At 44.2% G+C, this 26,784-nt stretch overlaps 3 protein-coding genes across 14 annotated transcripts in view; 2 read left to right on the top strand and 1 right to left on the bottom strand.

Moving 5' to 3' along the window:
• Positions 1–587: 587 nt before the first annotated feature.
• Positions 588–9,745, bottom strand: LOC145452832 (uncharacterized). Of its 10 annotated transcripts, none has more exons than XR_013919533.1 (10): positions 7,327–7,468; positions 6,497–6,606; positions 5,649–5,863; positions 5,279–5,446; positions 4,381–4,458; positions 4,193–4,309; positions 3,661–3,738; positions 3,140–3,228; positions 861–2,398; positions 588–757 (listed from the first exon to the last, which is right to left on the bottom strand). XR_013919533.1 is itself a non-coding variant. In XM_080330979.1 (10 exons), the coding sequence occupies exons 1-3, from the start codon at positions 9,657–9,659 to the stop codon at positions 5,768–5,770; spliced, it is 243 nt and encodes an 80-aa protein (XP_080187105.1). In that variant the 5' UTR covers positions 9,660–9,745; the 3' UTR covers positions 588–757; positions 861–2,398; positions 3,140–3,228; positions 3,661–3,738; positions 4,193–4,309; positions 4,381–4,458; positions 5,279–5,446; positions 5,649–5,767. The 10 variants fall into 10 exon arrangements, 3 of the variants coding, with proteins under 3 accessions (XP_080187105.1, XP_080187104.1, XP_080187106.1); XM_080330979.1 differs by lacking the exon at positions 7,327–7,468 and adding an exon at positions 9,623–9,745; XM_080330978.1 differs by lacking the exon at positions 7,327–7,468 and adding an exon at positions 9,623–9,745 and having other exon boundaries at positions 6,469–6,606.
• On the top strand, positions 4,458–7,490 carry LOC145452830 (uncharacterized). Of its 2 annotated transcripts, none has more exons than XM_080330977.1 (2): positions 4,458–5,803; positions 6,506–7,490. In XM_080330977.1, the coding sequence occupies exon 1, from the start codon at positions 4,723–4,725 to the stop codon at positions 5,203–5,205; it is 483 nt and encodes a 160-aa protein (XP_080187103.1). In that variant the 5' UTR covers positions 4,458–4,722; the 3' UTR covers positions 5,206–5,803; positions 6,506–7,490. The 2 variants fall into 2 exon arrangements, with proteins under 2 accessions (XP_080187103.1, XP_080187102.1); XM_080330976.1 differs by having other exon boundaries at positions 4,458–5,265; positions 5,338–7,490.
• Positions 9,746–17,158: 7,413 nt separating the features above from the next.
• LOC145452817 (kynurenine--oxoglutarate transaminase 3-like) overlaps positions 17,159–26,784 on the top strand; it is a 151,520-nt gene continuing 141,894 nt past the window's right edge. For both annotated transcript variants that reach the window (XM_080330960.1, XM_080330961.1), the window contains exon 1: positions 17,159–17,182. The gene's annotated coding sequence lies outside the window, so the exon portion shown is untranslated. The remainder of the gene's footprint in view (positions 17,183–26,784) is intronic.

Below are 26,784 nucleotides of genomic sequence, written 5' to 3' on the forward strand. Positions count from 1 at the left end.
CGAAACATACTACAAAAAAATATATATCTCGGCCCACCAGAAAATTATACACCTGAAATTTGGCCCGCGGCTAGCAAAAGGATACTGACCCCTGCTGTAAGGGTCATTTGACTTGGTTCGAGGCATTGCGACTCTGCGCTTTTAGACCAAAATTTGCTGAGCCCACCATTAAAGTTTGTGCTGGATGGGGGAGGAGAAAAAGGGCTTGACTTGCAATTGCCTGCATTGAGGATGTAATTTACGGATCTTTATTTGTAAATATAGTACGACTTGCAATATGGGCCAAGTTTCCGTCCCGCTAGTTCACAATTGATTAACCTAAAAATATTTGCACAGCACTGATTGAGCTAGATCAGGACCAGCCAACCCGTGTCCGCGGGAAGGTTTTGAATGACCCGCGACGTAATTTCCTAAATTAATTATCGTTGTCAAAAATGGACCCCACAGGATGTGAACTTGCTGGGTCAGCCGCATGCTGGATTGGTCTGGCCGCAACCCATGAATTATGTTGGCTAAAAATTAAGTTCTGCTTCTGACCATGTCAACTAATGCTTTATATCAGAAAGTCTGGGCACCGAAGAGACCCGTTCTTGCAAGTCGGGCCAGCGATATACGACATTTACTCATTTCGTTGAACAACAGGCGCTTCATATAAATTCAGAAACGGAACTTCAGAAATAGTCTGGAAGTGTTCGGATTATGCCTTGATCTCGTTTCCTTGTGATTCCATTTCTTTGATCAAGTCTCGGTCGCACTCCTGGGAAAAGACAGGCAGCGATTAAATGGGGAATCACTGAACTTGGTATTATCTTTGAATATGGATTGAATTATATGTTAGAACACTAGTAAATTATAAGTACCAAGGGCATCGTTGAGGTGACTTGGGTTATGACTTCCATGTACTGGTGCCTTCCTATGAAAGCGGCGTTGTTTCTTCGGTGGAGACCTCATCCATTCGTTGCAGTCCTCTGTGTTGATAGATAAATATGGTATGTGACCAATTGACCCTTCATCTAGTGGGAGAATGTAGTGACCTCATGTCATAGTGCGAAATTCGACAAAATGGGGAACCGAGTAGGCTCCTGGTTGAAATTTGGCATGTTTTGTAGGAGATACGCGGATTCAAGTAGTCTAAAAACTACTTTTCAAAAACTACTCGACAGCGGCCCGCGCCAATTGCTTAGTCTTGATTTCAAAAGGTCTACTGCAGGTCTGAGAAACCTATAACCAGTGCCTAGGAACTATTTTCCAAAAATGGGCGTGGCACAGCGTTAAATTTGATTGTTCGTTTCGTTTCAACGGGAAAATATTATAGTACGATAAACTTGACTGACACCGGGTGGACTGGTAACGAGTACACCAATATCTAACTTCAAACCATTTGCCATTTGGTGCAAATCGAATTTCTATTGATCACGTCGTTATATCTGCCCATATTGCTCTTGCTGCAGTAACAGTTGAATAATAATAACATTTAAGTATTGAATTGAGCTGTATGGCTGAATATTAGCGAGTACAGTGAGTCTTTCTGGGTTTATTTAGCCTCCACAGCTGGTTTTTTCCGAAAATATCCCAGTGGCATCTGTGATTCACTGTTCAGTTCAGTTGAGTTGTTCCTTGTACTTCTGATTTTCAAGTGGTTCTAAGTCTAGTTCATGATTTTGAATAGCGTCGGTTGTGGTTCTAGTGCATTTAAAATAGAATTAGCTGCCGATTAACTAAAACTTGAATCAGAAGTTGAGAACGTGTTGTCATCTAATAACGTAAATTGTGATGCCTGTGTTTTATTGAGTGATGACTCAACCTAGGACCAAACAGAAAATGCCACTGACTTGAGAATAACTGGTAACGGTAGCTGTTGGCAGACATAAATAAACTAGGATAGTAAACCAGACCTCCGGTTATGGTGTATAGTGACCCATGACTCAATGTAGGGGTTTGACCCCAGCATTGGTAGAAAAATTGGATTGTGTTTTGATAATATTTTTCGGGATATTTGGCTACCATTTGGACGATAATTGTGCAGTAAATTTTCGTGTACCTGAAGCCTTGAGTCTGAGCGGTTACAGAATGGTGCAATTCTTAACGATAAAAGGTTGGGATCGTGATCATTCCAAAATATTGTCACCCAGTTTCATATCTACCCGGATGCGAACACTACATGACAAGTAGTACTCAAATGTAGGGGTCCCTAATCTGTTGGTATCAAGACAGCTACGTACAGCATATGCAAACATTGTTGACGAACAGTACATCTTTGCATTTGAGGGGTATGTTCGTAGCATAACACTCTGGCCGTTTTAGAACAATTCCTTTAGTACTTGGACATGAGTCCCAGTCTTGATATTCTTGTAGTGGCGTCAATAGGGGGTCCCTAATCTGTGCTGTGACTTTGTTCCTGCAAAAATTGAGAGAAAATTTGTTTTGAGAACGGGCAATTAAAGATTACTTTAAAATTAGTATCTGTAAGAACTAGTTTGGTATGGAATGATAACGGGTTTCGGAACTAGAGTAGCAAGATATATGGAGTGAATCCTGGAATCTGTGCGACCCTGTATCATGGTCCTTGGCGATAGAGCGATTAGAACGTGGATTAACGATATATTACCTATGGCAGTTGGCTGAATAAATAGTACTGTTATTTTTCAAGTGAAAATAATTTCACAAGTGACTAAGAATTGAAGCCGCGAATGCTTGAATATCTTTAGTTTCCCCGCCATTTCTGCGTCATGTATGTGGTATTTGCTTGCTCAGATTGATTGTTATGGGACCCCAGCACAACTTTGTGCAACCCCAGAACAAGCAACGGCCGGCTGGGACCTAGTACATGGCTTCACCACTTCTTGTTAATTATTGGATTGAATGAACCTGCCAAGGTGACTTATGGCTATTGCTTTAAGTGAGAAAAATGTTTGAAGCGTAGGGACTGAACTTTGTTTTTGTGAGGACTTATTAAATTAGTGTACTCAAGGACATTAAACACTATCCTTATTACTTCATGATTATGGCTAATATACTTTCCAAGTAGGTACGTACGTTCAAGTTGAATCTGTAGATAGGACAGCACGCGCCGTGACGCGCACTGATGGGGGTTTCGCGAGATCTGGGTACCCAATGATACGGTCAAAACAATACACACCATGAGTTGGAGGTTTGAGGCAGTGGTGTCGGATTCAGATTGCGTCCCGGGCCGGATTCGGGCTTTCCAATCGCTCGCGGGCCGGTCAGCTGACAATAAGATTGGCAAATTGTGACGATATGGGTTGGCATATTCTACTGGCTAGCCCAGCGCATGTGTTGTGAGGAGCACAGGATACTCATTAATATTAAATCAGTTGGGTCAAATCCATGCAAATTGCACATGACAGTTTCAATTTGGCGTTTTCACTTCTGCAGAAATAAATGCCCCTCGGTCCAGGGTTGTAACCGGGTCCGAGTCAGAGATCAAGTTCGGATTTGACTGCTCAGTTTTGTATTGAAGTCTTGCTAATACTAATTTAATCCACTCTTGACAGTTTATGGTCGCATTTTCAGTTTAGGTAACAATGGATTGAATCCTAATAGTTTGACAACTACGCTATTACTCGAAATTACAAGGAAATGTCAGTCTTGACTGTAGGAATTTTGAGTCATACACGGTACATTATTCCTTGAGTTCACCTTATGCTCAATGTTCCTGCCCGTCGGTCTGATTGATAGCTGGTCCTTGTGGGGGTACTATGACGTTCAGTGCGGGTCCTGTGAAAGAAAGGGGCTGAGATCGAGTCGTTACGCTGAATTATTGCCCTATGGTCACTGCAGATGTAGTCCAAAGGTGGTCAGAATGGCAGCAATGGTATCTGGGTATACGCGGTTGCAGCACTGGCTGCAAGCTTTTGCTTGATTGCGGGCAGGATTACTCCCGGAACTACAGCGCCAATGTGTTGCGCGTTCGAGTCATACCAGGGCCACTGCTGAGGGGGTGGTTTTCAAGCTACTGGTCGGCGGTTGCAAAAAACGGAAGTTGACCCTGTGTGGGCAACCATAGGGGTCCCCAGACGTCACAAAATTCTACCCGGGCATGCTGAAATTCAAATACTCGCCTGTTTGATCACGCAGTGGAAGTAGATGGAAGTGACTTGAGTACTCCAAACAACTGGAAGTATCTATTACCGCCGTCTCAAGCGTGAAAGTTGACAGCAAACTCACTCACCTAACATCGTAGGTTGTTCGCAGACTTGAGTTTTTGTTTGTAGATCAGCGCCCAGCCCAGAAGTGGGTGGTAAACTTGTAGGGTTTTGTAGTCGCCCATCTCTGCGGGTCCGCTATTCTGCGTTCAACATCGATGCGTTTGAATATAACATTAGTTGCGGAGAACTTTACGACGAGCCAGGCTTATACCGTGATCTTTGACCAAATTCAAATTCGCGCGGTTCCTGAATCCTTTCCTGCGTCAAAACTCTTTTCCTATAATTAGATCTGTGAAATTAATATACAAATGAATTGAATTCATGCCGACATTGGGTGTGGAAAAGTGATACTCTGCCCTACCAAATTGTGGGAGAATATAAGCGTGAGTGTATATAACGAATTGGATGCCTTGCAAATGGAAAAGGCCAGATTGCGCCAATTAGAGAGAGTCGTTTATTCTGTATAGCACAACGGAACTTGTTTGTGGGCTGACTGCTATTTTTCTTGTATTAAGATTGTGTATTGTACAATTGTAAAACTAAAATTGATTACATGGAGATCACTAACCAAATGATGGAAGAATATGAGCATGAGTTAACTATTATATATAATGAATTGGATGCCTTGCAAATGGAAAAAGACAACGGTCGCGAACAAATTTTCAAAAATACGACTACGATAATAAAGAGAGCGCTGAAAAACAGAGAACGTTTAAGTTGTCTGGCAATTGCTAAAGATGATAAAAAAGACTTGATGGATGACATCAGATATATTCTGTTGGAAATTGAAGGCATGAAGGGGCAGGAACGAGTGATGATATACGAACTCCTACGTGGATACATATCGTACCATACTGGGTTCGTCGTGCCTAAAAGTTCGTACAGAGCGCGATCAAAAATTATGGAGATTTGGAAAACTAACGAACAAATAAACTGGACTTATGACCCTGAATTTATGTGGTTAGGAGAGGAAAGAAGGAAACCGATTTTCTTGGTGGTCCCGCCAGAGGAAGACAAAGAAAATCAGGGATGTTAACCGTGTTATACGGAATGGAACATTTATGCGGAATACTGAACAATCATGTATCATGTATGGGTAGGTTGCTTACCTCGCGATTTAATTGTAGTTAGAGAAATTGAAACTTGTGTCCCTTTTCTGTGTGGCCAGATTTGACTTGGCATAATGGGGCGCGACGATCAAGTTGACCCAACCGGTGTCCTGTGCCACGTATCAATCTTGTAGGCGTTCGAAATCTTGACAAATACGCTAAGGTGATCTGTGAGAGCAGTCGGTCATTCACTGAATGTGCGGCTTGCATGGTGGTAAACTAGTAGTAAATGATATAGCCTACTTGTAAGGTATCAGTGTCCTATGGACTATGGCTCTCAATGCCACCTTGACTGGCCCTCTAGTGTGATCTAGGCCAAATAGTATCGCTTATACAATTAAAATCAACTTTTCCGTGTGATTTGACTTACTGAGTCACTTGCTTGTTTGTCTTGGAGAATTCATGGTGTTTTGTCAACCGCTGTGGTCGTTGAGTCCGGACCGATATTCTTTTTTTCCCGTAGCTGACGATTTGTGGCTCGGCCAACCTCTAGGCTTTGGTGAGGCACCGCTGACTCATGTAAAGGTGACTTGTCTTGGCTTGACGCTTCAGAAATGTGGATTGACCTGTGGCTAATTGATTGACCTGTAGATAATTTCGAGTCATCAATGAGTAAATGATGTTTATTTACATTGCGTAGTGTTCACATATGTGAATGGGTATTGCATTGTACTATATCATCTGTTTGGCGGATAGCGATGGCAGCACATAATTACATTTAAATATATTGGATGTATTCCCGTACAAGGCTTTCGACACTTAGGTATGTTCCCATACAAGTCTTTGGGATTCAACCATATATTAATCCAATTCAGGAGAAATGGTTCATTAATCACACAGCTGGCAAAATGTTATTACTTTGAAATTTGAATCATCATTCGTACTTTGAAAATTCAATTTGACTTGAATTGTGACTCGACTTGACTCGGGTCACCTTCTAAAATCGATCGACTTGATTGAACTAATCAAAATCGGCAATGACTCAAGATTATTCGTGACTCAGGATAGTGAATTGATTACCAGCACTGAGTACTATGCGTGCGCGATTGATATCGGCATGTTTTCGGCATAATTAATTCTTCCGCTCTTAATGGTTATTCAATTCGGATAGATAGGGGCTCCATTTGTGGCTAAAAGCTGGATAATACAACGACTTAAGGTCATGTCTCTACTTTGAAAATTCGACTCACTGGTGGTTTGACTGCGGCTTGACTTTACCTGGCCCAGTAAGAATGTCCCGTGGCTTGGGGTATTAAATAGGTCCCAGCGCTGGTGGAGAGTGGTTCGGGAAATGTATCCCACCGACTGTTTAGGTCGAGGTTGTTGCTCTAAAATCCAAAAAAATTGTGATAAAATCTAGCAATTGCGGTAAAGAAATTGCATTAGTAATGACTAGCGGATTATAAAAATCAGACCTATATATGCCGGTGCTCCGGTGACCTTACTACATAGCATACTGGACAGGGATAGTTGAGATTCTTGCTCACAAACCGTTGTGTCATAGATAACACTAACCCTAGATCAGGGGTCGCCAACTCAAAACGGGTCGCGGGCCACTTTTCAAACTTCGTAGCGGCCACGGGCCGCATAAATTCAATATCGATATAAAGTGGGCAACCACGTTTTAAAACTCTACGTCAGTACAACGCTGTTCTACCTAACATAAGCATTGGGTATAGTGACCACAAAAAAGTAATATTTTATTTAAAGAATAAAAATACAACAAAGCATCACTGTCATCAATTTCATTTTATTTTGAACTCCGAGCTGTGCACGATACCTAGAAACGCTTTTTGGGACTAGCGAGATACGTAACTAGCTGAGAGACTATCCCCACTTGAAGCTTAAGCCCTAAGCCAGTGGTTATCAGCCTTTTGGGCTTCGCGGACCCCTTTTGAACGTCACGGACCATCGCGGACCCCCTCAAGTTTTAGTTCAGTTCTAGCTCTATTATGGTGCAACCTTCATCTTTCTCGTGCAAATATGAACCGTAGGCTTGTGATAAACAGCAAAATAACCTAATCATATTTCTTAAAATAACATCATACTACTTATGTAGAAATTGGTAGATTTTTATTATTTTGAAGCTAATCTTGCTGCTGACTTTCTTTAAGCACGTGGTCGTGTCTTGAAGATCCGCGTCTTCGTTTTGATATGAACGAGTGCCGAAAACCATTCCCGCAAAGATAGATGTAGGCTAATGCAATATTAACGCACAACGCTTCCGACGATACTTTGGCGTAATCGCAAACATTTGTGGCACTAAAATGAAGAAATAAATATTTTAGAACATATCACGTCCAGCATTTAGCGCAGGAACGGGCAACCTACGGACCGCGGTCCGGATTTTGCCCGCGACGGCATTTTGGTCGGCCCGCAGAGACTTCCTACCGTCAGAGTGAGATCCTAATCAAAAAGTATAGACAGGTTTTATGCGCCAAATAATGGATCCAAGTTTTCCAACCTGAGAAACGACTTATTCTGTTCGGGTGTACACATAGATATATATTTACGAGCAAACTTTTTCGACCACAAGACAAAGCTGCATACCAATATAACTGGTGATATGAATTTCAGGGTTGGGGCGTAATGCTTTGATAGCAACAAAACACTCCTTGTTCATCAAAAAATCAGCCTTGTCAATATGGCGTCCGCAAAAAGAATGCGCCAAATCTGATAGCTAAATTTAAGAGCAGGTATACCATTGTCTGATTTATGACGAGTGTCAGCCAAACATATTTGGGTTCATTTCACTATCAATATACTATTCAATTGTATATTGAAGTTCTGTACCTCCAAGAAGCTGCTCAAAGAGTGGTTACGTATATCATAGGATAGAATGGGTTTCGTGGCGAGGTTTCAATCCCGGCATTGGGACAAATTCGGGAAATAATTCGGAAATTTTTGTTTCAAACGACTGTTCTCTAATTCGATGAGACTGACATCTGACAACTTCAAATCGAGAATATTTCACAGACGTTACGAAGTCACCCTGATTGACGTTACTGTACCTCCATATTTTTGTTTCTTCCACAAACTTCAACAGAATTCTCTAAACAGCAAAAAATGTTTGTATAATCAAGTTAGTGGAAAATTGACAATGATAATGAATTTCCACACTACGATAGTTCATGTCAGACGGTTATTAGGATGATATGAATCGAGAGGTTTTAGCAGTTGTGATGCGTTTTGTTTTTCAATGAAAATTTCAATAGAAGCTGGCTCGTACATAGGGTATGAAAAATCAGTGGGGCAACTAGCTAGGTATATGTCATGTAGGCCTACTCTTGAAGGGCTCATAGTAATTTTTCAGAACCATTTTCAGGACCACCAATTACGTTGTTTCTTTGATTAGCAACATTTGTCTGTAACATAAGACCAAAGATACTGACACAGCGAAGACTGTCACAATGAGCACAAGATGTCTTATAAGATGCGTTTTATTGATCTTGATGCGTTTTGTTGGTCTTGTTTTTGGGACCAAGTAATAGTGACAATTATATATGGTCTTAAAAAGCTGAATGGGTCTCAGTTTTAGGACCTCAATTCGTCAGTGAGGCCAAATCATCCTCATTTCTTGAATTTGAGACCAAATTTGCTTAATTTTTTGTAGTAGGCTATATCGGAGAGTTGTGAACACCTAATATGAACAATGCGAATTGAATTGGTAAGATTGACATATTTGTAAAATTTAAAAATGAGTTAAAAAATGGCATTTCTGGTGAACCTGATCCCAGGGCCAGGCTTGAATTCTTGACAACTATTAGCAATACTTGATCAGTTTTTGAGCCCATTCTATTATGGCAATTTATATTGATATTGAATAAGGAGAAGCTAAATCATTAAAGTTATGTCCAGATGAAATTGAGGCTAGAAGTTGTCGGATTTTCCCTGATTGTACTGAAATATAGAGGGGAGAAGCCTGGGCACACACGCATTTAATTGTCGGTTGCCGGTGAACTCGCCCCGGGATTTATTCGGTACGGACGGGTTCGGCCGTGGCGCCGGTGAATTCGGCCTACCAAGTACGTATTAAAAAATACGCCAACCATTAAAAGGTACGCCAACCGCTAGCATGAATAAATTACATCATTATATCATTGTCAGGTGGATTGAAGAACGGGGTATGCGTATAGATATATCTATGTGTAGGTATGGGTATGCGCCGATGTTTGCGGGGCCGAGTTTACCGACGGCCGAGTTCACCGACGGTTGTTCGGGCCGAGTTTGCTGGGATATTGGTTGTCTGGTTCTGGAATATTTTTGCCTCTTATTGGCAAAGCCATGGCTGTTAGGAGACCTGCCGAAACTGATTTCAATTGGGTAAAAGGTAGGCCTACTTACCAGGAGGATCCTTGAATTTCAAATAAAATCCCAACATGGTGAAAATAGCCTGTATAGTATCCGGGGAAATGACTAAGCAATGTTAAGTATTCACTCGTTATGATAGGAGCCTGAAATCCTGAAATGTAAGACGTTATTGAAATTAAGAAGATTGCTGAAACAACTTTGATCTTTGGTATGGCTGTATAACCGACTAACCGTGGCTATAGATTTCACATTTCATTACAGTTCGTAGTGGCTAATCCTGTAACCTAGTGTAAGACTGGGATGACACCAAAATACGAGTGAATAGTGGTTGATAGCGGTCCACTTATTGTTAGCATTAACACATTGAACTCAGGTTTATAATGTCGACTAAGACTTAATTTGGAAATGAATTTAAATACCGAAGTTTGAATCGCAAGTTCGCCAGCGTTCGAAAGGCCGACGGACGGTCGTCGGCCAAATTTTCTATGCGGAAAAAAGTTGCGCGTTATTTAGAATATGGCGATAAGCCGAAATTGGGACAATTATCGAATGGCCTCGTACGAAGATGTCACTGGTAAACCAAAATGGCGCCGGCTAATATTGAATGCTAGACTGCTCAGACAGACAGACAGACAGACAGACAGAAGTTTATTTTCATGTGTAAGAAAGTAATGCTGTGAAATGGTGGCCAGCGATACGACCTTCAGGCCTTCAAGTCAGCTGGTCACCTCATACATCAAACAGACAGTCATATATAGCTCCCTTCATGGGTAAAAGGAAGAAAAGTGGTGGTAGCCGGCCTTCTAAACCTTGGGTTGTGACATCTTGGAAAAGGGCCCGTGTTCGTCGTATATTTTGGCTTGGCTCGGCTAATTCGCAAAAGAATGAGTTGAACTGGTTCTATTGGTCAGGCGGAGACCTAAATTAACTATCACGTGACCCAAAATAAAATTGGTGGGTCAGTTTCGAAATCATCCAGCGTCTAGGGTCGGTCAAGTCGCTCTAACTACGATCGCATGTGCTGCGGAGATGAGCGGATTTGGGGTTTCTGTGTCCTATCCAAATCCAAACCTTGAAATCCAAATCCAAATCCTAATCCGTTCTGAAAAAAAAACTCTAATCCAAATCCAATCCAAATCCGACAAAATTTCACAAATCCTGTTTTTTTCAAGACCTAATCCTAATCCATGCTCATCTCTGATGTACTGCACGCACTATAATAGTGGCACCGATGTTGATGTTACCGATCCAGTGAACTTCTCGTGTGGTTTAGAGTTGATTGTGATAATATGAGCTTGTTTTGCATAGCATAATTGATGAGGAGTTGCATTGTATCGATTAAAAGGTTGATTATTTGTGTATTTCATTGAATAGATTGAGTTCGTTTCCCTCTATCGCCTGGCCGACATATTACTTGAATTTATCCGCCCTAAGTGTATGGGGAACCACGCGATATTCACTTAACCCTAGACGACTAAGGGTTTTACTATTACGTGATTGCTCAGGTGGGGTCAAAATGACCCCATCAGTTTATATGCTTTGTGTTACCAATTTAGGTAATCAGCTGTATAATAACCGCCTGCAGGACGTTATAACGAGAAGTCTTCCTCTCTTGGACCCCACTGTACGTCCAGTTCAAGATTCCTCCCTAAGGCATGGCACTATAACATGAATGGCGAGGTGGGGTCGGACTGACCCCATCAGATCTGAAGGCGTGTGGTCATGGCTCATCGACTCCATGTGACATAAACAATGCGAAAGAGCCATGAGCAGTCGGAATCGATTCGATTAGAATGGGGAGAAAAGTACTTAGTCTGCCCGCTATACTTTCAAAAAAAAGACTGGTCCATGCTCAGAGGAGGTAGAAGTGGTCACCGTCGCTGCCCAAGTAGAAGTAGAAGTAGAAGTAACGCCGGAATTTCTACTCGAGTAGAAGTAGGAATGAAGGTTCACAAGCAAGTAAGTTGGTATTCTGCGCATGTTTTTGCCTACAAAACTGAAAACTATCAGTAGAAGTAGAATTGATATAAGATCATAACTGCTAAAAAAGTAGCGTGAGTCGGAAAAATCTGCTTCAAGTAATTCAAAAAGTAGGAGTACTTCGTTGGTGACCACCTCTGCATCCTCAATCAATAACTCATAGCGGCAAGGTATTATAGCGATAATCAGCGAATGTATTATTCCGATTGATAGTGTATAACACCGTTTAGGATTACATGGCTGGCAAGAGCAATCCGACCGCACCTGAAAATATGGATCGCCAACCTTAGTGATGGCGGGTTAAGGTCATAATGCATTTACAATTTGTTACTTACTTCAGAGATAGGGGCGGCTAGGTCTGTATTGAACGGTATGTGCTGCGGGACTTTATGTGGGGTCAACGCTGACCATAGCTTTGTGGAAAAAAACAGTCTATGGTATCACAAGGCCACGTATAGATATCATCATTCCATGACGTTCTTAATGCTGCAATCTCTGTCTAAGGAAACGTGCGATCACGCCTCAAAAGCTGCTAAATAGGGCAAACGGACTGGTGGTGATTAGACTACCAGACAAGCCGAGACAACTAAATTAATAAGGCTATAGCTGATAGGGAATTAGGACAAGCGTAATAATTCGGCATCCCTGTCTAGCTCAACTTAACGGAAGAAGAATTTGAGTCAGAATACAGTGTAACTGGAGAATAGCTCTAAAGTAGAAGCTGTATTCTTGTATTTTATTTATTATATACACGGATTTATTATACCGATACACAAAATTTATGTTAAGTTCCAGAAAGTAAAAGACATTGTATTGTAATTGAATCGCTAAGTGTGCCCCTGAAAAAACATCTCGGGGACTATGGATAGTTCATTTACTCGAATACAAGGCTGCGCAATTCCCACCTTATATACAAAAATGATTTTTCGAATAAGCATAGAACCTGTATTGTCTTTAGTGAAAGTCCGCTCTACGTCTATTGTCTGTTACACAGAGTGTTTGTATTAAATCACAGGGTATAAATGCAATTGAGGACGCACGTTGTAGTCAATGATTTGTTTTAACGCCACAATCATTTACGAGAGTAATGTGGTCCAATTGCAATAGCCCTTCCACCCGAAAAGTCGTCACAAGAAGGAGAAGATAGTAGCAAAAAGCGGGTAACATTCCCAGACCCCCTGCCCCGTGAAAAATCACCCTATTCTCATTATGAAATGTTTTGCTAATCTTTTAATTATATTTGAGTTTTAAATTTACTTACATCTCTTGCCCTTTTATTGGGTCCTCGCTACAGTCGGCTCCGCGAGATATCAATGATATATCTACGAGACATTTTTAAAATTGTTTTAAATTGCTGCTTATATATTACGTGTATATATATTAAAATTTTTTGTGAAATCTCGGTCGTGACGAACGCAGGACACCTTGAGAATCTCAGGTGGATATGAAATTTATTCTTATTGATTATATCTAAACCGCAAATTGATCTGTAAATAGTAATGCATATTTATGTGGAAGGCATACTCCCATCCCTGTCTCTCGGCACCCCCCTCACTCTATGGATAAACATGACACCGCTTGGCACTTGCCAAATGGTAAGAGGTGTCTTCCTTTTGAGGGTCCGTCGGTTTATATTAGTGGGAAAAAAATTAAACCTACCAGGTGCTCACGTGATGGAGTTATGTAGATAAATAATGAGCACGGCTCTCGGCACTTCCTATCCAGTACAACACTTTGGTTAACTATGGGAAGACCTCGCCTCCCATTTGACACGTTGTAAGTATGCTGGAAGGAATGTGACCGTTGACAATTCCTGTAATAGAAGGGGGGAAGGCTGGGGTGGAGAGATATATTAAATTGTGTATATACGCGGATTGTATCATAGTATAATACCCACCAAGATAAAAATCCTAAAAAATAAAAACCTATTGTGAAAAAAAAAAAATATAAAATGAATTAATCTTGAAATATGTACATAAGATATAAAAACTTACAAAAGAGAAAACTAAAGATAAAGGTTATACGGAGCATAAAATCATCTTCAAAAAAAATATATAAAACAATAAAAGAATGCCTTTGTGGGGGGCAAGATGTTTCTTTTTCGTTTACTAGGTTGCTTCATTTTGAACGCTGTCAGTGGCTGTTTTTTATTCAGTCCGTGTTGCGCTCAACTGTAAGCTGCCGGAAACTGTTACCGCACGTGATACATGCAGCCGGTTGACCGCAACAGCGCTAGCATATGAGCTGTAAAAAGCGTGAACTCGACTTGCTCTTCGTGAAAAAAAATATCATAGTAGTTTGACTGGACCTGGGCTTCGCACACTTAGAAAAATATCCAATCAAGCGAAAGTGGTCGATTTAAATTTTTCTATATGTGCATATTTAAGGTTTATTGCATCGATAACAAACGCTAAAATATTAGTATGTGCCTGGGCTTGCGTTGCAAAGAACCCGAGACGGAGCACCTAATATCGAAACCTCAAAAAGAGGACTTTATCGATCACGGACTAAAGTCGTTGAAATTTCTCATGACAACACACTCGTTAACAGATCATCTTTATGATATATTTAATGACGATTCCAGTCTACGATATCGCTATTGGGAAAGAAATAGCGGCTTCCAAACGTGCGACAGTGATTGGACTGGTAAAGAACTCGATGAAAACGAGTGGGAAGATACTTACGCAGGGAGCCTTCATCCTGAAGGACCTCTTCAAATGGCGTTCGCAGATATCTGCATAAACTGGGTAAAAGCCTTGAAAATGGCGAACCCCGAGTGGGTAGAGATACTAAGTGATGAGAAGACTGAACGTAATCTCGTAAAATGGGTGATCTTCCCCGAAGTCCAAATTTACGCGTACGCGGAAACGCGTTCACTGTCACTGGAGGAAGCTGACTGTCACTATATGGCATTGAAAGTACCGAAATAAAGCTTTTCGATTCGTAAATATTTTATCAAATGCAAGAATTACGATAGTTAAAAGACCCCAGTATTTATTATGATAACGCAGATTGTTTGAAATTATAAGAATTGCGAATTTTTAAATATGAAAAAACTGGATGTACATCCGTACCTCGATGTTAGATCCCGGATAAGACGGACAGATTTTCCAAAACGATTAGGGATAATATAATTAATAACTCCGTACCTCGATGTTAGATCCTGGATAAGACGGACAGATTTTCCAAAATGTTTAGGGCAATATCCTTAATGGATATACATCCGTACCTCGATGTTAGATCCTGGATAAGACGGACAGATTTTCCAAAATGTTTAGGGCAATATCCTTAATGGATATACATCCGTACCTCGATGTTAGATCCTGGATAAGACGAACAGACTTTCCAAAATGTTAAGGACAATATCCACAATGGATATAGATCGGTACCTCGGTGGTAGACCCTGGAGAAGACCGACACAATTTCCAAAACGATTAGGGCTACGTGCAATAGATCGGTACCTCGGTGGTAGACACTGGTGAAAGACCGACAGATATTCTAAAACGTTTAAGGTGCTACCATAGCGATTTACAACGTAACTACGTTGTAAATTGCTATGGCACTACATAGGTTGAATAAAAATGAATATTATAATCGGAAATAATAGGCCTATAACATTAGGAATACCCCAGGCCAGTACTGCTAATATAAAGACCTTAGAAAAGTAACCCATGGTTGAAATTGTCCACACATTCGTTTTTCGAAACTGATGTGTCGATGATCGAGTATGACATTAAAATAAGACCCGCCTTGTTTGCACATTCGTTTCACGAAATGGATGTGTCTGACAAGTGCACTTATGGCACCATGATCAAGTACGTGCATGCAAATTATCGTATTTCGGCAACGTTACGATAGCAAATGACGCAATATTCCGACATGTGTGTATTTAATGTCCTCCCTGTGCGCTTCGAATGTATCTACAACTTGTATGACAAGAAGGGCGTCTCGAAAACATGCCAAAGATTTATTGCCCTGCTCGCAATGAGGCCATAATAAGACTGAATGAAGTGATGAAATGGCATGAGAGTATCGATATGAACTGGACATTCTGTTGGCATTAATAAACGACTTGGTGGTACCAACTCCAAAATTACTTTCGACAGTCCCGAAAAACTGCTCCCCTCGATAGAATCTAGGGCTTAATGAAGTGAAATAGAGGAAATCCGGCACTATCAATCACTGCTCAGCAAGGACCAGTGAACCAAAGGTTGGAACGTGCCAAACAATGCCCGCAAGAAGTCGCGTTGAAGACAGCGGAGAAAAGAAACGACCAAGACGGCTGCAAAATCAAGAAAAGATACGCAGAAGAATCGTTTCATCAGCAAGGGAGTTGAAGAAATCGGGTTCGAAATAGATGCACAAGACAGAGTACCCAAGCGTACGATTGCCAAATATGTCCTGAACATACGATGATGGAGGTCAGAGAGGGTGCTGACGAACAACGACATGAATCTATCTGCGGCATGATGACGAGACGCGTGAGTCATAACAGGACATTGGTATTTTCATGTAATGGTTACTTTGATGTATTATTGTATAGTGACGCCATTTTGTTCAAGCGCTGCCTTTACTGTATCTTTGATCAATACCATCAGGTTGCTTTAAAATGGCGCTAACATTTTATGTCCTAGATATGTGTATGGGTTAGTGAACATTTACTATGTGAATAATTGGTTGTTACTACAGTAATATGATAGCAAGTACTATGCCTGTAGGCTTTAATTAGGCGTTATACACCGACCACGCCCTATATTAGTGTCGGGACCCTTCACCCTAACGGGATAGAAGCTTAGGATTAGAAATGGTTAGGGATTTCTTCAGAAACCCGTAAAAGGGACCCTGGGTATCTAACAGTGTTCGAATAAGCAACACCTTGTTAAGGGTAGTATCATCAAGTGCACTTTAATTGGCATATGGCCATGTTAATCGGGTCAACGATACAAAGTCCTTAATGTTGGAACCTCCCGGAGTTACGCGTTATAACTAGCTACGCACCCTTAGACTAAGCTAGGAACCTCTACCTTATTGGAGCATGTGTAGAGTTAGAGATTCGTGGTAAATCAGATCTATTATTTGTGAGACACGGTACATACGAATGAATAAAAAGCTTATATACACCGATACAAAGGAACCCAGAGATATAACAGATAGTGATTGAAACATTGATTCGTGCATGACCATTGTGATTGAATGGTGTATCATGTAGCGATAGGTCATGAATGAACTTTACGGCAGGAAAGGCCGTCGCATTTATTAGATGTGTAAACTAACCTTGGAGCTGCTTTACGGCAGGACAGGCCGTCACATGCATTATATGTGTAAACAAACCTATGAGCTATTTTACGGCAGGAAAGGCCGTCACATTATTTATATGTGTTAACAAACCCTGAAAGATACGACTTCGGCAGGAAAGGCCGTCGCATAGTTTATATGCGAAAACAAACCTTGGAGTATTTAAAATACATTTAATCGTGCATGAATATGAGTAGGTACAAGCTTTATCTTGTGTTATAATTGATGGATATTCTATGTGCCAATTTAACCAAGTTTTGCTTAGATACCTCATTCTGTCTGCATGGTTATTTAATTGGAGTATTTGGTTGTATTAAGGCTTATTTACACGTTACATAAGGCTAGTTTAGAACTCTGGACCTAAGGGTCATTGACTGATGCTGAAAGATACGACTACAGCGACTACTGCTACTTCAATCAACACCTACGGGCGTCGTCTGGACAATACAGTACAGTAAAAGGTCGATTTTCACTGCGAAGTAATCCGAACCAAGTGTAGACGACCCGCATAACAATCGTTATTGGGGCTGCACTATAAAGACACTACTGGAGGCACCACTGGGATATTTCCGGTGTAAAAACATTGACCTATAAATGTGCGTGAAGACGACCCTCGTGAAAATCGTGCTCGGCGTGACGGTAATCACTTCTGTTATATCTCTGCTTATAACGTTGGCATCGGTTTACGTACACCTCGTGCCGGTATTCTTTCCTACGACAACTCCTGAAGACCTCTCTAACGACGTCACTATAACGGCCGAAGCACTTGCTGTCCCACGTAACGGATTTGCTGTGGTAATCGCCAACGAGACCGACCCAGTATTCTTCGGAAGATATTCCGTACCTGCAACGCAAGGGCGAGTGATCGAGAACAACAAAACCACGTCCGCGGAGAATCTACTTCGTAACGGTACTTCCCCTAGCCAATAAAAGGTACGGGACCAAAATACAGACAATCAAAAGTTACATGACCTATGCGAAAAATGCTAAAATTATTTAAAAAGAAGAGTAAGTCGTCAAAGGCGGCAGGCGAGCTCGAGCAGGGTATCAAGCTGCTGAAAGCCACGCAAAAACGCCACGAAGACGTCCGACAACAAGAAAGACAGTTGGCAAAAGACGTGGCTGACCAAACGAAAGTACTAAAAGAAGTCAAATCAACTCTGCCTGAGACAATGAAGGGGCTGGAAAAGGCCAAGAAGGAAGTCAGGCGAGCTCAAGCCGACCTGAAAGCGGTATGTGATGCCACTTCGAAGGTCAGCGGGAAGGTCTCTACTGAAGTTCTCAATGAAATCCTGAAATCGGAATTTGAGCTGGGCAAAGCCCATGCACAAGTGGTTGGGGATAAACCACCGCCACCACCTTCTCTGTCCGTAATGGCTACAGCACCTCCACCGGCGTATGACCCACCCGTTGGGGAATCGCCTAGGGCGACAGCGCCCCTACCCACGTTTACAGTCGAAAAGGGCCTGGATTGCCATACCGTGACGGCAGTCTACCCTACGTTACCAGGTTCCAAGCCGAAGTCGCTGTCAGATTCTCGCCCAGGAACGACCCAATGCTTCCCGGTTCGAAATGGGACATGCCACGGACTACGAAGGGGAAATCTAGTAGATACACCCAGTCTATTCCGAAATAGAGAAACCGGAACCGACACCGATTCGGACGATGGCTATGCACACGCTCGAGAACGGCTCGGGGCATGGTTCGGCGATCAACGGGCAACTGAAGGAACCCGAACCAGGACACAAGGTGCGGCCGGCACTCCAACAAGGCGCGTTACCTTTCAAGAAGGGAGAACGAACTTCCGACAAGACGGTAGCGAAGATCCTGAGGACTCGGGTGAAGATACTGATGCCCAATTGGACAGATTGGGTAGACAAATAGCGGAGGCACGGGAGGCCATTCGGGAGACCACACGTGCACTTCAGCGAGACTCTGGTCGGCCCAACCCAATCGAACCCGAAGAGAATATGTCAGACATCTCTGAGTACCTCAGGTTACCTCGATACGCATCTACTCCGAGAGAGAGCGAAGGGAGGCCGAGACTTCCACGAGATCAACCACGGAATGATGCCGTGAACCCGGTGTTAACTACTCCCGAAAGGTTCCAGTCGGAAAAGGAGATGCTTCAGCTAATGATGGACCCTGGGGATATGCCCCTTCTAAAGTGGATGGCTAATACGATGAGACGTATACGACACGGCGAGGGTGATACTGATACAGATATAATTCTGGCCAATGCAATGCAGAAGAAGTTGCGAAGTACGGGTCGCCTCAAACAAGCTAATCAGCTAGGAAATTTCTTCAACACCAACTCGGGAAATGCAAAATGGGTCTCGGTCATGAAATCATTGTCGCTATCCAACCCGCAAGGCTTGGTTAACAATGAAAAGGTCATCAACGATTTCCGGAGGAATTATCAGTGGGAAGATGAACCTCTTCCGCTGTTGAACAGCGCCCTAAAACAACTAGAGATAGACATGGAGGCTGAAATCAAAGAGAATCCGGATGGGCTGCGGCTTTTCCGCAACCTAAGACAACGATTACCAGAAGCACTTAGACTGCTAATGCGTGGATGGGATAGCAGGCCCTGGCAAGACGTGGCGGAGGATTTACAGTTGTACTGGAACTCTGAGTTTTTGGATGAACAAGAGGTACGTCCCACCGCTCGGGAAGTCAGAAAGACGCGCGAAACAACGTCGCCCCTACCACCTGTACATATATATAATGTTCAGCCGGCGGGACCCATGATGCACAGTTACCCTACTCACGGGGGTGAAGATGGGCGACTAGACACCCCTCCTCCACCGACTACATCACCACCTCCGATGGTGCAACCACCCTCACCCCGACAACCTCCACACATGATCGGAGGGACACCACCCAGACCGTCCGGGAATATGTCGCCACGGCAGCCCGTCAGCGCCGGGCAAGCTTCGCAGCCACGACGTGGCCCTCCTCGCGGCGCAAAGACCAACCGCTTTCCGACCAATGTAATGAGTGGAAATGGGTTTGGCAGACAGGGCCCGGCTCACAGGGCCAGACCTGCCCGGATACAAAATGGGCGCGACGCATCGAATGGACCCAACGTTCCACCAACGCGGAACTCCAGGTCTCCTCAAACAAGCCAGGGGCCAAGTACTTCGAACCGGAGACCTCGGATGACGAATACGCAGGACTCTGGAATCGGCGGGGACAGCCAGGAAATCACGCCGGCTAGCAGTCAGGAAGCCCTCCGCATCGCGGAGAGCCAAGGTGAGAGATATAATTTTCTGGGGAACCCCAACATCTTCGCCCCATTAGGCTTGTATCTGAACCCCCCTCAGGGGCAGTCCTTATCCGTATGTTATTATTGTAAGGCCCCTGGACACCAATCCCGTAATTGCGTGGCAAAATTCGTGCTTTGGCTAAATGAGGAGGTGATTGCCAAGGATGATACCTTAGGTTGGGTAGTTCGCAAACGAATACGACCGGTACCTCCACGCGTTAAGGAGTCCACAAAACGCAACTGGGAGCCTTTCCTTGCAAGGAATAACATATTGACGGTCCCGGACCTCGACCGATACCTTGCCACCCAAGGTTCTCCCTCTCTGACACAGAGAACTGCCTTGTGCGAGGCCTATTATGACTCTAGGCCAAAAAATAGAGATAGAACCCACTGGCATGATAGGGATCAGTGGGGTCCTCAGGGTCCACCTGAACAACCGAACCAGGGCAATAGCCAAGTGGCCTGGACGGAACCGCTATATCGCCGTCCTCCACGTCGCTATGACGCCTCGCATTGGACGGATGAGGAACTAGAACAAGGCTTGAGACTCTCAAAAAACGACTGGGGGTGCTGATTGATCCGGTAAATCAGCTCCCAGATAACTTATTACCCCAACACGCAAAAACTGTACATAATGCTTCCCTACCCCTATTTACATTTCTTGATACACCGGATAACCCAATACAGCCAGACTTTATGGAGTTATTCGGCGGTCGGCTCTTGTATTTGGTTGACACCACAACGGAAACTAAATTCTTGGCCGACACGGGAAGCATCCCCAATTTAATAATGAAAAACGTCGTTAAGACCAAATACCCACGAAGCTGGGAGGAGCGTCAACCCTTAGACATGAAATTACGCGGTATAGGGGGCTCTTCCCACGTTGACTCCTTGGTAACAATTGATTTCGATGGACTATCGGTTCCATTTGCGACCGGAAAAGGGGTCCCTCTCAATATTATTGGGTTAAAATGGATTGATCAGGTACAACAATTACCGAACATAACGACTGAATTCAAAACTCCGTCTAATGCAAACGAAGAGTTGTCTTTAGTAACACTACATGACGAGATCTCGTTCGATCGACGGGATGGAACCAGAGTCGGAAACAGTCCTTGCAACGCTGCTACCGACGATGGGTTGATGGAAGCTGCAAATCAGATAAGCGTCGAGTCGGCGCGCCGGTCATCATTGCCGGCCGTCGCCGCTGGCGCAAGTGTCGAGATGGCAATCGCCACTGGCGCGGACGACGGGTTGGTAAATACCACTAACGTCGAAAAAAACTTACGGGAAACCCCTAGTGTCGAGACAGGAATCCCTGCTGGCACCATTAATGAAGACGTCGAGCGCGGAATCCCGGCTGACGTAAATAAGGACCTGCACGAGAAAACTGGTCCTGAGAGCTCTCGTGGATGCACTTGTCCGAATAACTGTAACAATTCGGCCCAAAGATGCATGACGACAGCCACAGTCATGAGTAATTTCCCAAAAGGTTCAAACGAAGCAGCTATTGTCGGTCAACTGGACGTATGTCCAGAGGCGTCCGACAAGGAGTCTGGGGATTTTAAGATGCACGTCTCCCCAGAAACAGGGCCCCCGGCGGAGATCGAGTCCGTCGGCGTGACGGTAGGTGTGGGCACGCACCGAGCTCAGAGGTCAGATTGGATAGGTAGGGAATCCCCGCTGACAACGAAGAACCTCGCCCTCTCTCCACCAACACCAAAACCCCGTTTTTCACGTGATTCGCATCGGCCGATAATTGGCCCTGTTACCACGTACACCTTACAACAAGGTACCAGTCTTAGCGTTAAGACGGAACTCGAAAGTCTCTGTGCACAATCGGTAGCACTAGCGAAACTTCCATACAAACCTCCTGATCTAACGACCCCGGAAAATACCATCATTGCCGACGAAGTTTGGAAAGCCGTCTATGAGCCTTTCGCAGCTGAACTAGAGGACCTGCGTGGCCACTTACGAGCCCCTCAAGCCATGAAGTATAAGTGTGACATAGAACTCAAGGATCCCTCGACTAAGCCTTTTGTTTCTGGACCTTATAATCTGAAAGGGGAGGGCCAGGCGAAGGCGTTAAAAGAAGCAGTGGACAACTTCTTGGAACTGGGAATAATCGAGCAAGGATTTGCCGAGTGGAAACTGGCCATCTTTGTCGTCCCACAAAAAATGAATGAAAGACAGAAGCAGGAGGACGGGTGGAAGCAATCATGGAGAGTCGTACAGAACCTCCAGCCCCTGAACGCTGTTATAAAGTCAATCGAAGTCCCTCCACCCTTAGTACCAGATGTAAAACAACTCGCCCAGGGTAGAGAAGTGCTCTCTCTTCTAGATTTGAAGAAAGCCTACTTCCACATGGATATCACGGAAAGATCCAAGCAATATGTGGGGATAGCAATCAAAGGAATGCACGTAAGATGGCGCAAGATGGTGATGGGGTTGAAGACCGCTGTTGCTCTTTGGAGCGCTAACATGCAAGAATGCGTGGTGAAACCCATCACGGAAAAGTATCGCCAACACATGAAGCAAAATGGCCGATCGGATGAGGAGAATGCGACGCCTATGGAGGCCTACATAGACGACATTTTCCTTAGCACAAAAACGGTAGAAGACCATTTGCTGCTTCTGCGGCTGGTATTTGAACAGCTTGCTAAAATGAAATTGACGCTCAGCATCAATAAATGCTTTATTGGAAAACGGAGAGTAAATCTGCTGGGAGCGACCTTGACGGGAAAAGAAATCGAGGTCCAGCCCGAGAGAATAAGGGCTCTGCGGGAGCTTTCACCACCCCGAAATATATATGAATTACGTGGATGGATTGGCGCTCTACGCTACATCTCGGAGCACATCCCAGAGTTGAGCTTGAAGTTGGCAAAATTTGATGCGTTAACGGGAAAAGTCCCAGCGACTCGAGGTAAAATGACACCGGTGCTTTGGACCGAAGAATTATTGCAAGACTACAAAATAGCTCAAGCCTCACTCGACAGTACCAAGGTACTGTATCATCTGGATCCAGGACTTCCCATTTTCGTGGAAACTGATGCGTCAGATGTAGGGTTTGGCTCCGTAATTTTTCAAACGGATGCGGGGAAAAAACCCCCTTTCAAGGAGGTGTATCCGATCGCTTACTACAGTCAAAAGTGGGTAACCCCGACGGCGAAAGCCTATGACCCATGCACCAAAGAGCTTAAAGCCCTGAAGGATTCAGTGGAGAAATGGCAGTCGATGCTGCGCGCCTTACCCTTCACTATAATTACTGACAACATGGGAGTTTTTGGACTCCTGAAAAGAATGACGGATGAGGCGAAAAACCCGAGTCCAAAGCCATTGATTCAAAGGTGGCTAAATCATCTCTCCGGATTTCAGATAAAGGAGGTAATTCATTTGAGCACGTTACAAGTGTTCACGTCAGATGGATTGTCCCGATCCTATTGGATGGAAATGGCGGCGGGGAATGATGATCCGCATGTCTGGGCCACCCTCCCGGGGCAAAAGGAATCTCAACAAGAGAAAATACAGCGAGCACTGATGTTCCACTGTCGACACGAGTATTGCGCAAACTCCGTCGATGGATACCACTCCTGGGAGGAAGTTCACGGAATAATCAATGACAAGCTGCGACAAGACCTCGGGATAACTGAAATCAAAGATATCATGGCAAATTGCAACAGGGCAGTGATGTCAAATGAAGGCCTGGCTGCAGCACACGGGCACACCAAAGGGATGCCACCTCCGTACGAAGAATATTTGGGCGATGGCATGCTGTATCACATAACGACGGATGAAGCTGCCCGTCAAATCATGAATACCGAACTACGCAGGATGGACCGGCGGTTCGTCCATTTGAGTAAAGTTGACACAACAAAGACACGCGGGCGTAAAACAGTTCTGAGAATGAGAGCGAGCGATCTCAGAAGGATAGGTCTACGACTCTTACAGTCGCATAATCACGAAGTAGTATTGTGCGAGGGGCCTATACCGTCAGAGTGCATACTGATGGAGAACATGGCCTAGGATGCGGGACGATGCAGCCGTCAAGATTTAACTGTTATAAAGCCATCGATCGTTGGAGGAACTTGTACTTTTCTCTATTACATTTCAGACTCCTTCGTCGAGGATTACAACGTACTGCGATTGGTGGAAACGGGAGCCTTACCTCATACACGCGATTGCATACCTTTTTTACGAAGTCGGGGTCTACTGAGAAAACAAATGACTTGCAGTAAATGTTCGAGTTTGATGAAAGAAGAACGGACTACCGCGAGAATTTCAGATGGATGGAGGTGGAGGTGCTCATCTTGTAGGACCACTGCTACTATCCGCAAGTACTCATTTTTTTCAAAGAGCAAACTTGGATTGCCCCAGCTGCTAGTATTAAGTTATTTTTGGGCCCAAGACTCTCTACAAATTCAAATGGCCCATGAGGCCGAGATCAGCGCACGTACGACGGTAGAATGGTCTGGACAACTGCGCAAGATGTGCTCTGCTTACATACAAAGACGTAAACGGAAATTAGGCGGGGTTGGCCGAACTGTAATCCTGGACGAAACCCACTTGGCCAAACGGAAACGGGCAGCTGGTAGCGGTCAACAAGCAGTGAAGGCTGTCTGGGCTTTCGGTGGCCTGGACCGAGGTACCGGTGACATGTTTGTGGAGATCACATCTGACCGAACAGCGGACGTTCTGAAAAGACTTATAATTAAGAATGTAGCCAGAGGCTCGACGATTCTGACAGATGGCTATCCATCGTATAAGGGCATTGAAAGTTGGGGGCAGGGCTATAAACATGGATCAGTTGACCACGCCACCACGTTTAAATCTGCCCAGGGCGTCCATACCAATGATTTAGAGGCTTGCTGGAGCTCGCTGAAATATCATTTACACAGATCGAGGGGTCTAGCACGTCATTTACTAGCCGATTATGTGGGGGAGTGGCTTTGGAAGAGAAAATACCCCCGTAAAAAAAGGTTTGGGGCTCTGTTGAAAACGATATCTCTTGACCCGCGGTATAATAATGACGACCCTAGTGATCAGATTCCTGACACACAAGGTAATCCTCAGTAAAGCCCAGAGAAGCCTTTCGCAATAAGGAAAGGAATTTAGCCACAGACCGGACAATGTATGTTTCTATTTTTTGCAGACAATAATTAAATCATATTCAATATAAAATAGTAAGCCCATGCATTGGGGACCGACGCCTATACCACCTCAATGGACTACGCTATTTATATTCTGCCTGTCGTTATTGGTTTCAGTTGCACATCTGATTGCTTGTTGTCTGAGGCGGCGGACTTCGTGCCAAGATCCGGAGATACTGTAGCGAACAGGGCCCGAACCTTTACTCAGGGTACCCTGGGTGAATTCAACGGCTCACTACCTGACGACTGGGTTCGGCTGAATGATACGCAATGGGAAACCTACGACCTAATGAGCGCTTTCAATAAGACAGGGAATCGTCACGTGTACAGGCGACCAACACTATTTCATAGTGAATCTTTCGGTTACGTGGTGGCCGAACGGGTGTCATTGCAGCAAATGGCGTTCCCGCGAGGGCGATATTGGTCGAATGTACGGGATTTTGAACGAACCTGCCTATGCCGACGAAAACTAGGCCAAATTTCACCAAACCTAACATTTGCCGTTCTTGACCAAGAAACTGTGTTCGTACGCCCAATAGGGCATGGGGTCAGGATACGGTGGTTTTGGGAAGAGACCTGGGAAGCCACTAGGAAGAGATGGAAGTCTGCGTTTGGCGTGGACGAGTGGTCCCATGTGAACGATACCATAATGGCGATGACCAAATTCAAATTGATCATGTTACGAACCTTCGCGGGTTTTTCGGCAGTCAGATCGACTTGCAGAACAGAACGCATGACAAAAGATACATGGAACTGGACCCAGGTAGATCAATGGAATAAGTACAACGCCAGTAGCTCGAGCATTGCGCACTGCTGGCCGGAAAATCGGCTCTGGTCCAAGACTTACTCTACGACCTATGACTGGAAGACCGGCACGACAACCAGACGCCTAGTATCGTCATCATCAGGTTCTCGCGGCAAATGCGTCTTTTGTGATATCACAGGGATAATCTCTGCTTTGGAACCGAGTCAAGCGGACATAGTGATACAAGAAATAGATACAGTCCGTGCGGATTCTGCATGGGAACGTGAGTGGTACCACATGCTGAACTGCCGAAATACATCAGGGCTGATCACCCAGGAGAACTATGAATACCTTTGGCAAGATTTCCAACAATTGAAAGGGAAAAGCCATCGCGACATTGGACATCCCCCATCGTGTAATCTTTGGCCGATCGGGAACACGAGTAGATGGGGGGATTTGCCCACAACAAACTTTCCTCGAAGGATTAGATGGATACAGGCATCCTTACCAAACTGGGAAGGTCGAGATGACCAAGGCCTTGATTGGAACAACCTGTTTGACGGACCTTCCGAAAGACCATCCGCACCTTACGACATACTACCCGTTTGGCGAAAACACCCCTCTTTGGTTGCGGATGATCCAAGGTGTCAGGAACGGATAAGTGGTAGCGACTGTCAGGATCCGGTCGGGGGGTCTCAGTTGAAGGCGGCCTTTTGGGATCAGGTACACTTCGACCCTGAGCATAACCGACCCCGTTTTC

This window comes from Botryllus schlosseri, chromosome 12 (assembly GCF_051294905.1).
Source record: "Botryllus schlosseri isolate E-star chromosome 12, Bs_hap1, whole genome shotgun sequence".
Lineage (NCBI taxonomy): Eukaryota > Metazoa > Chordata > Ascidiacea > Stolidobranchia > Styelidae > Botryllus > Botryllus schlosseri.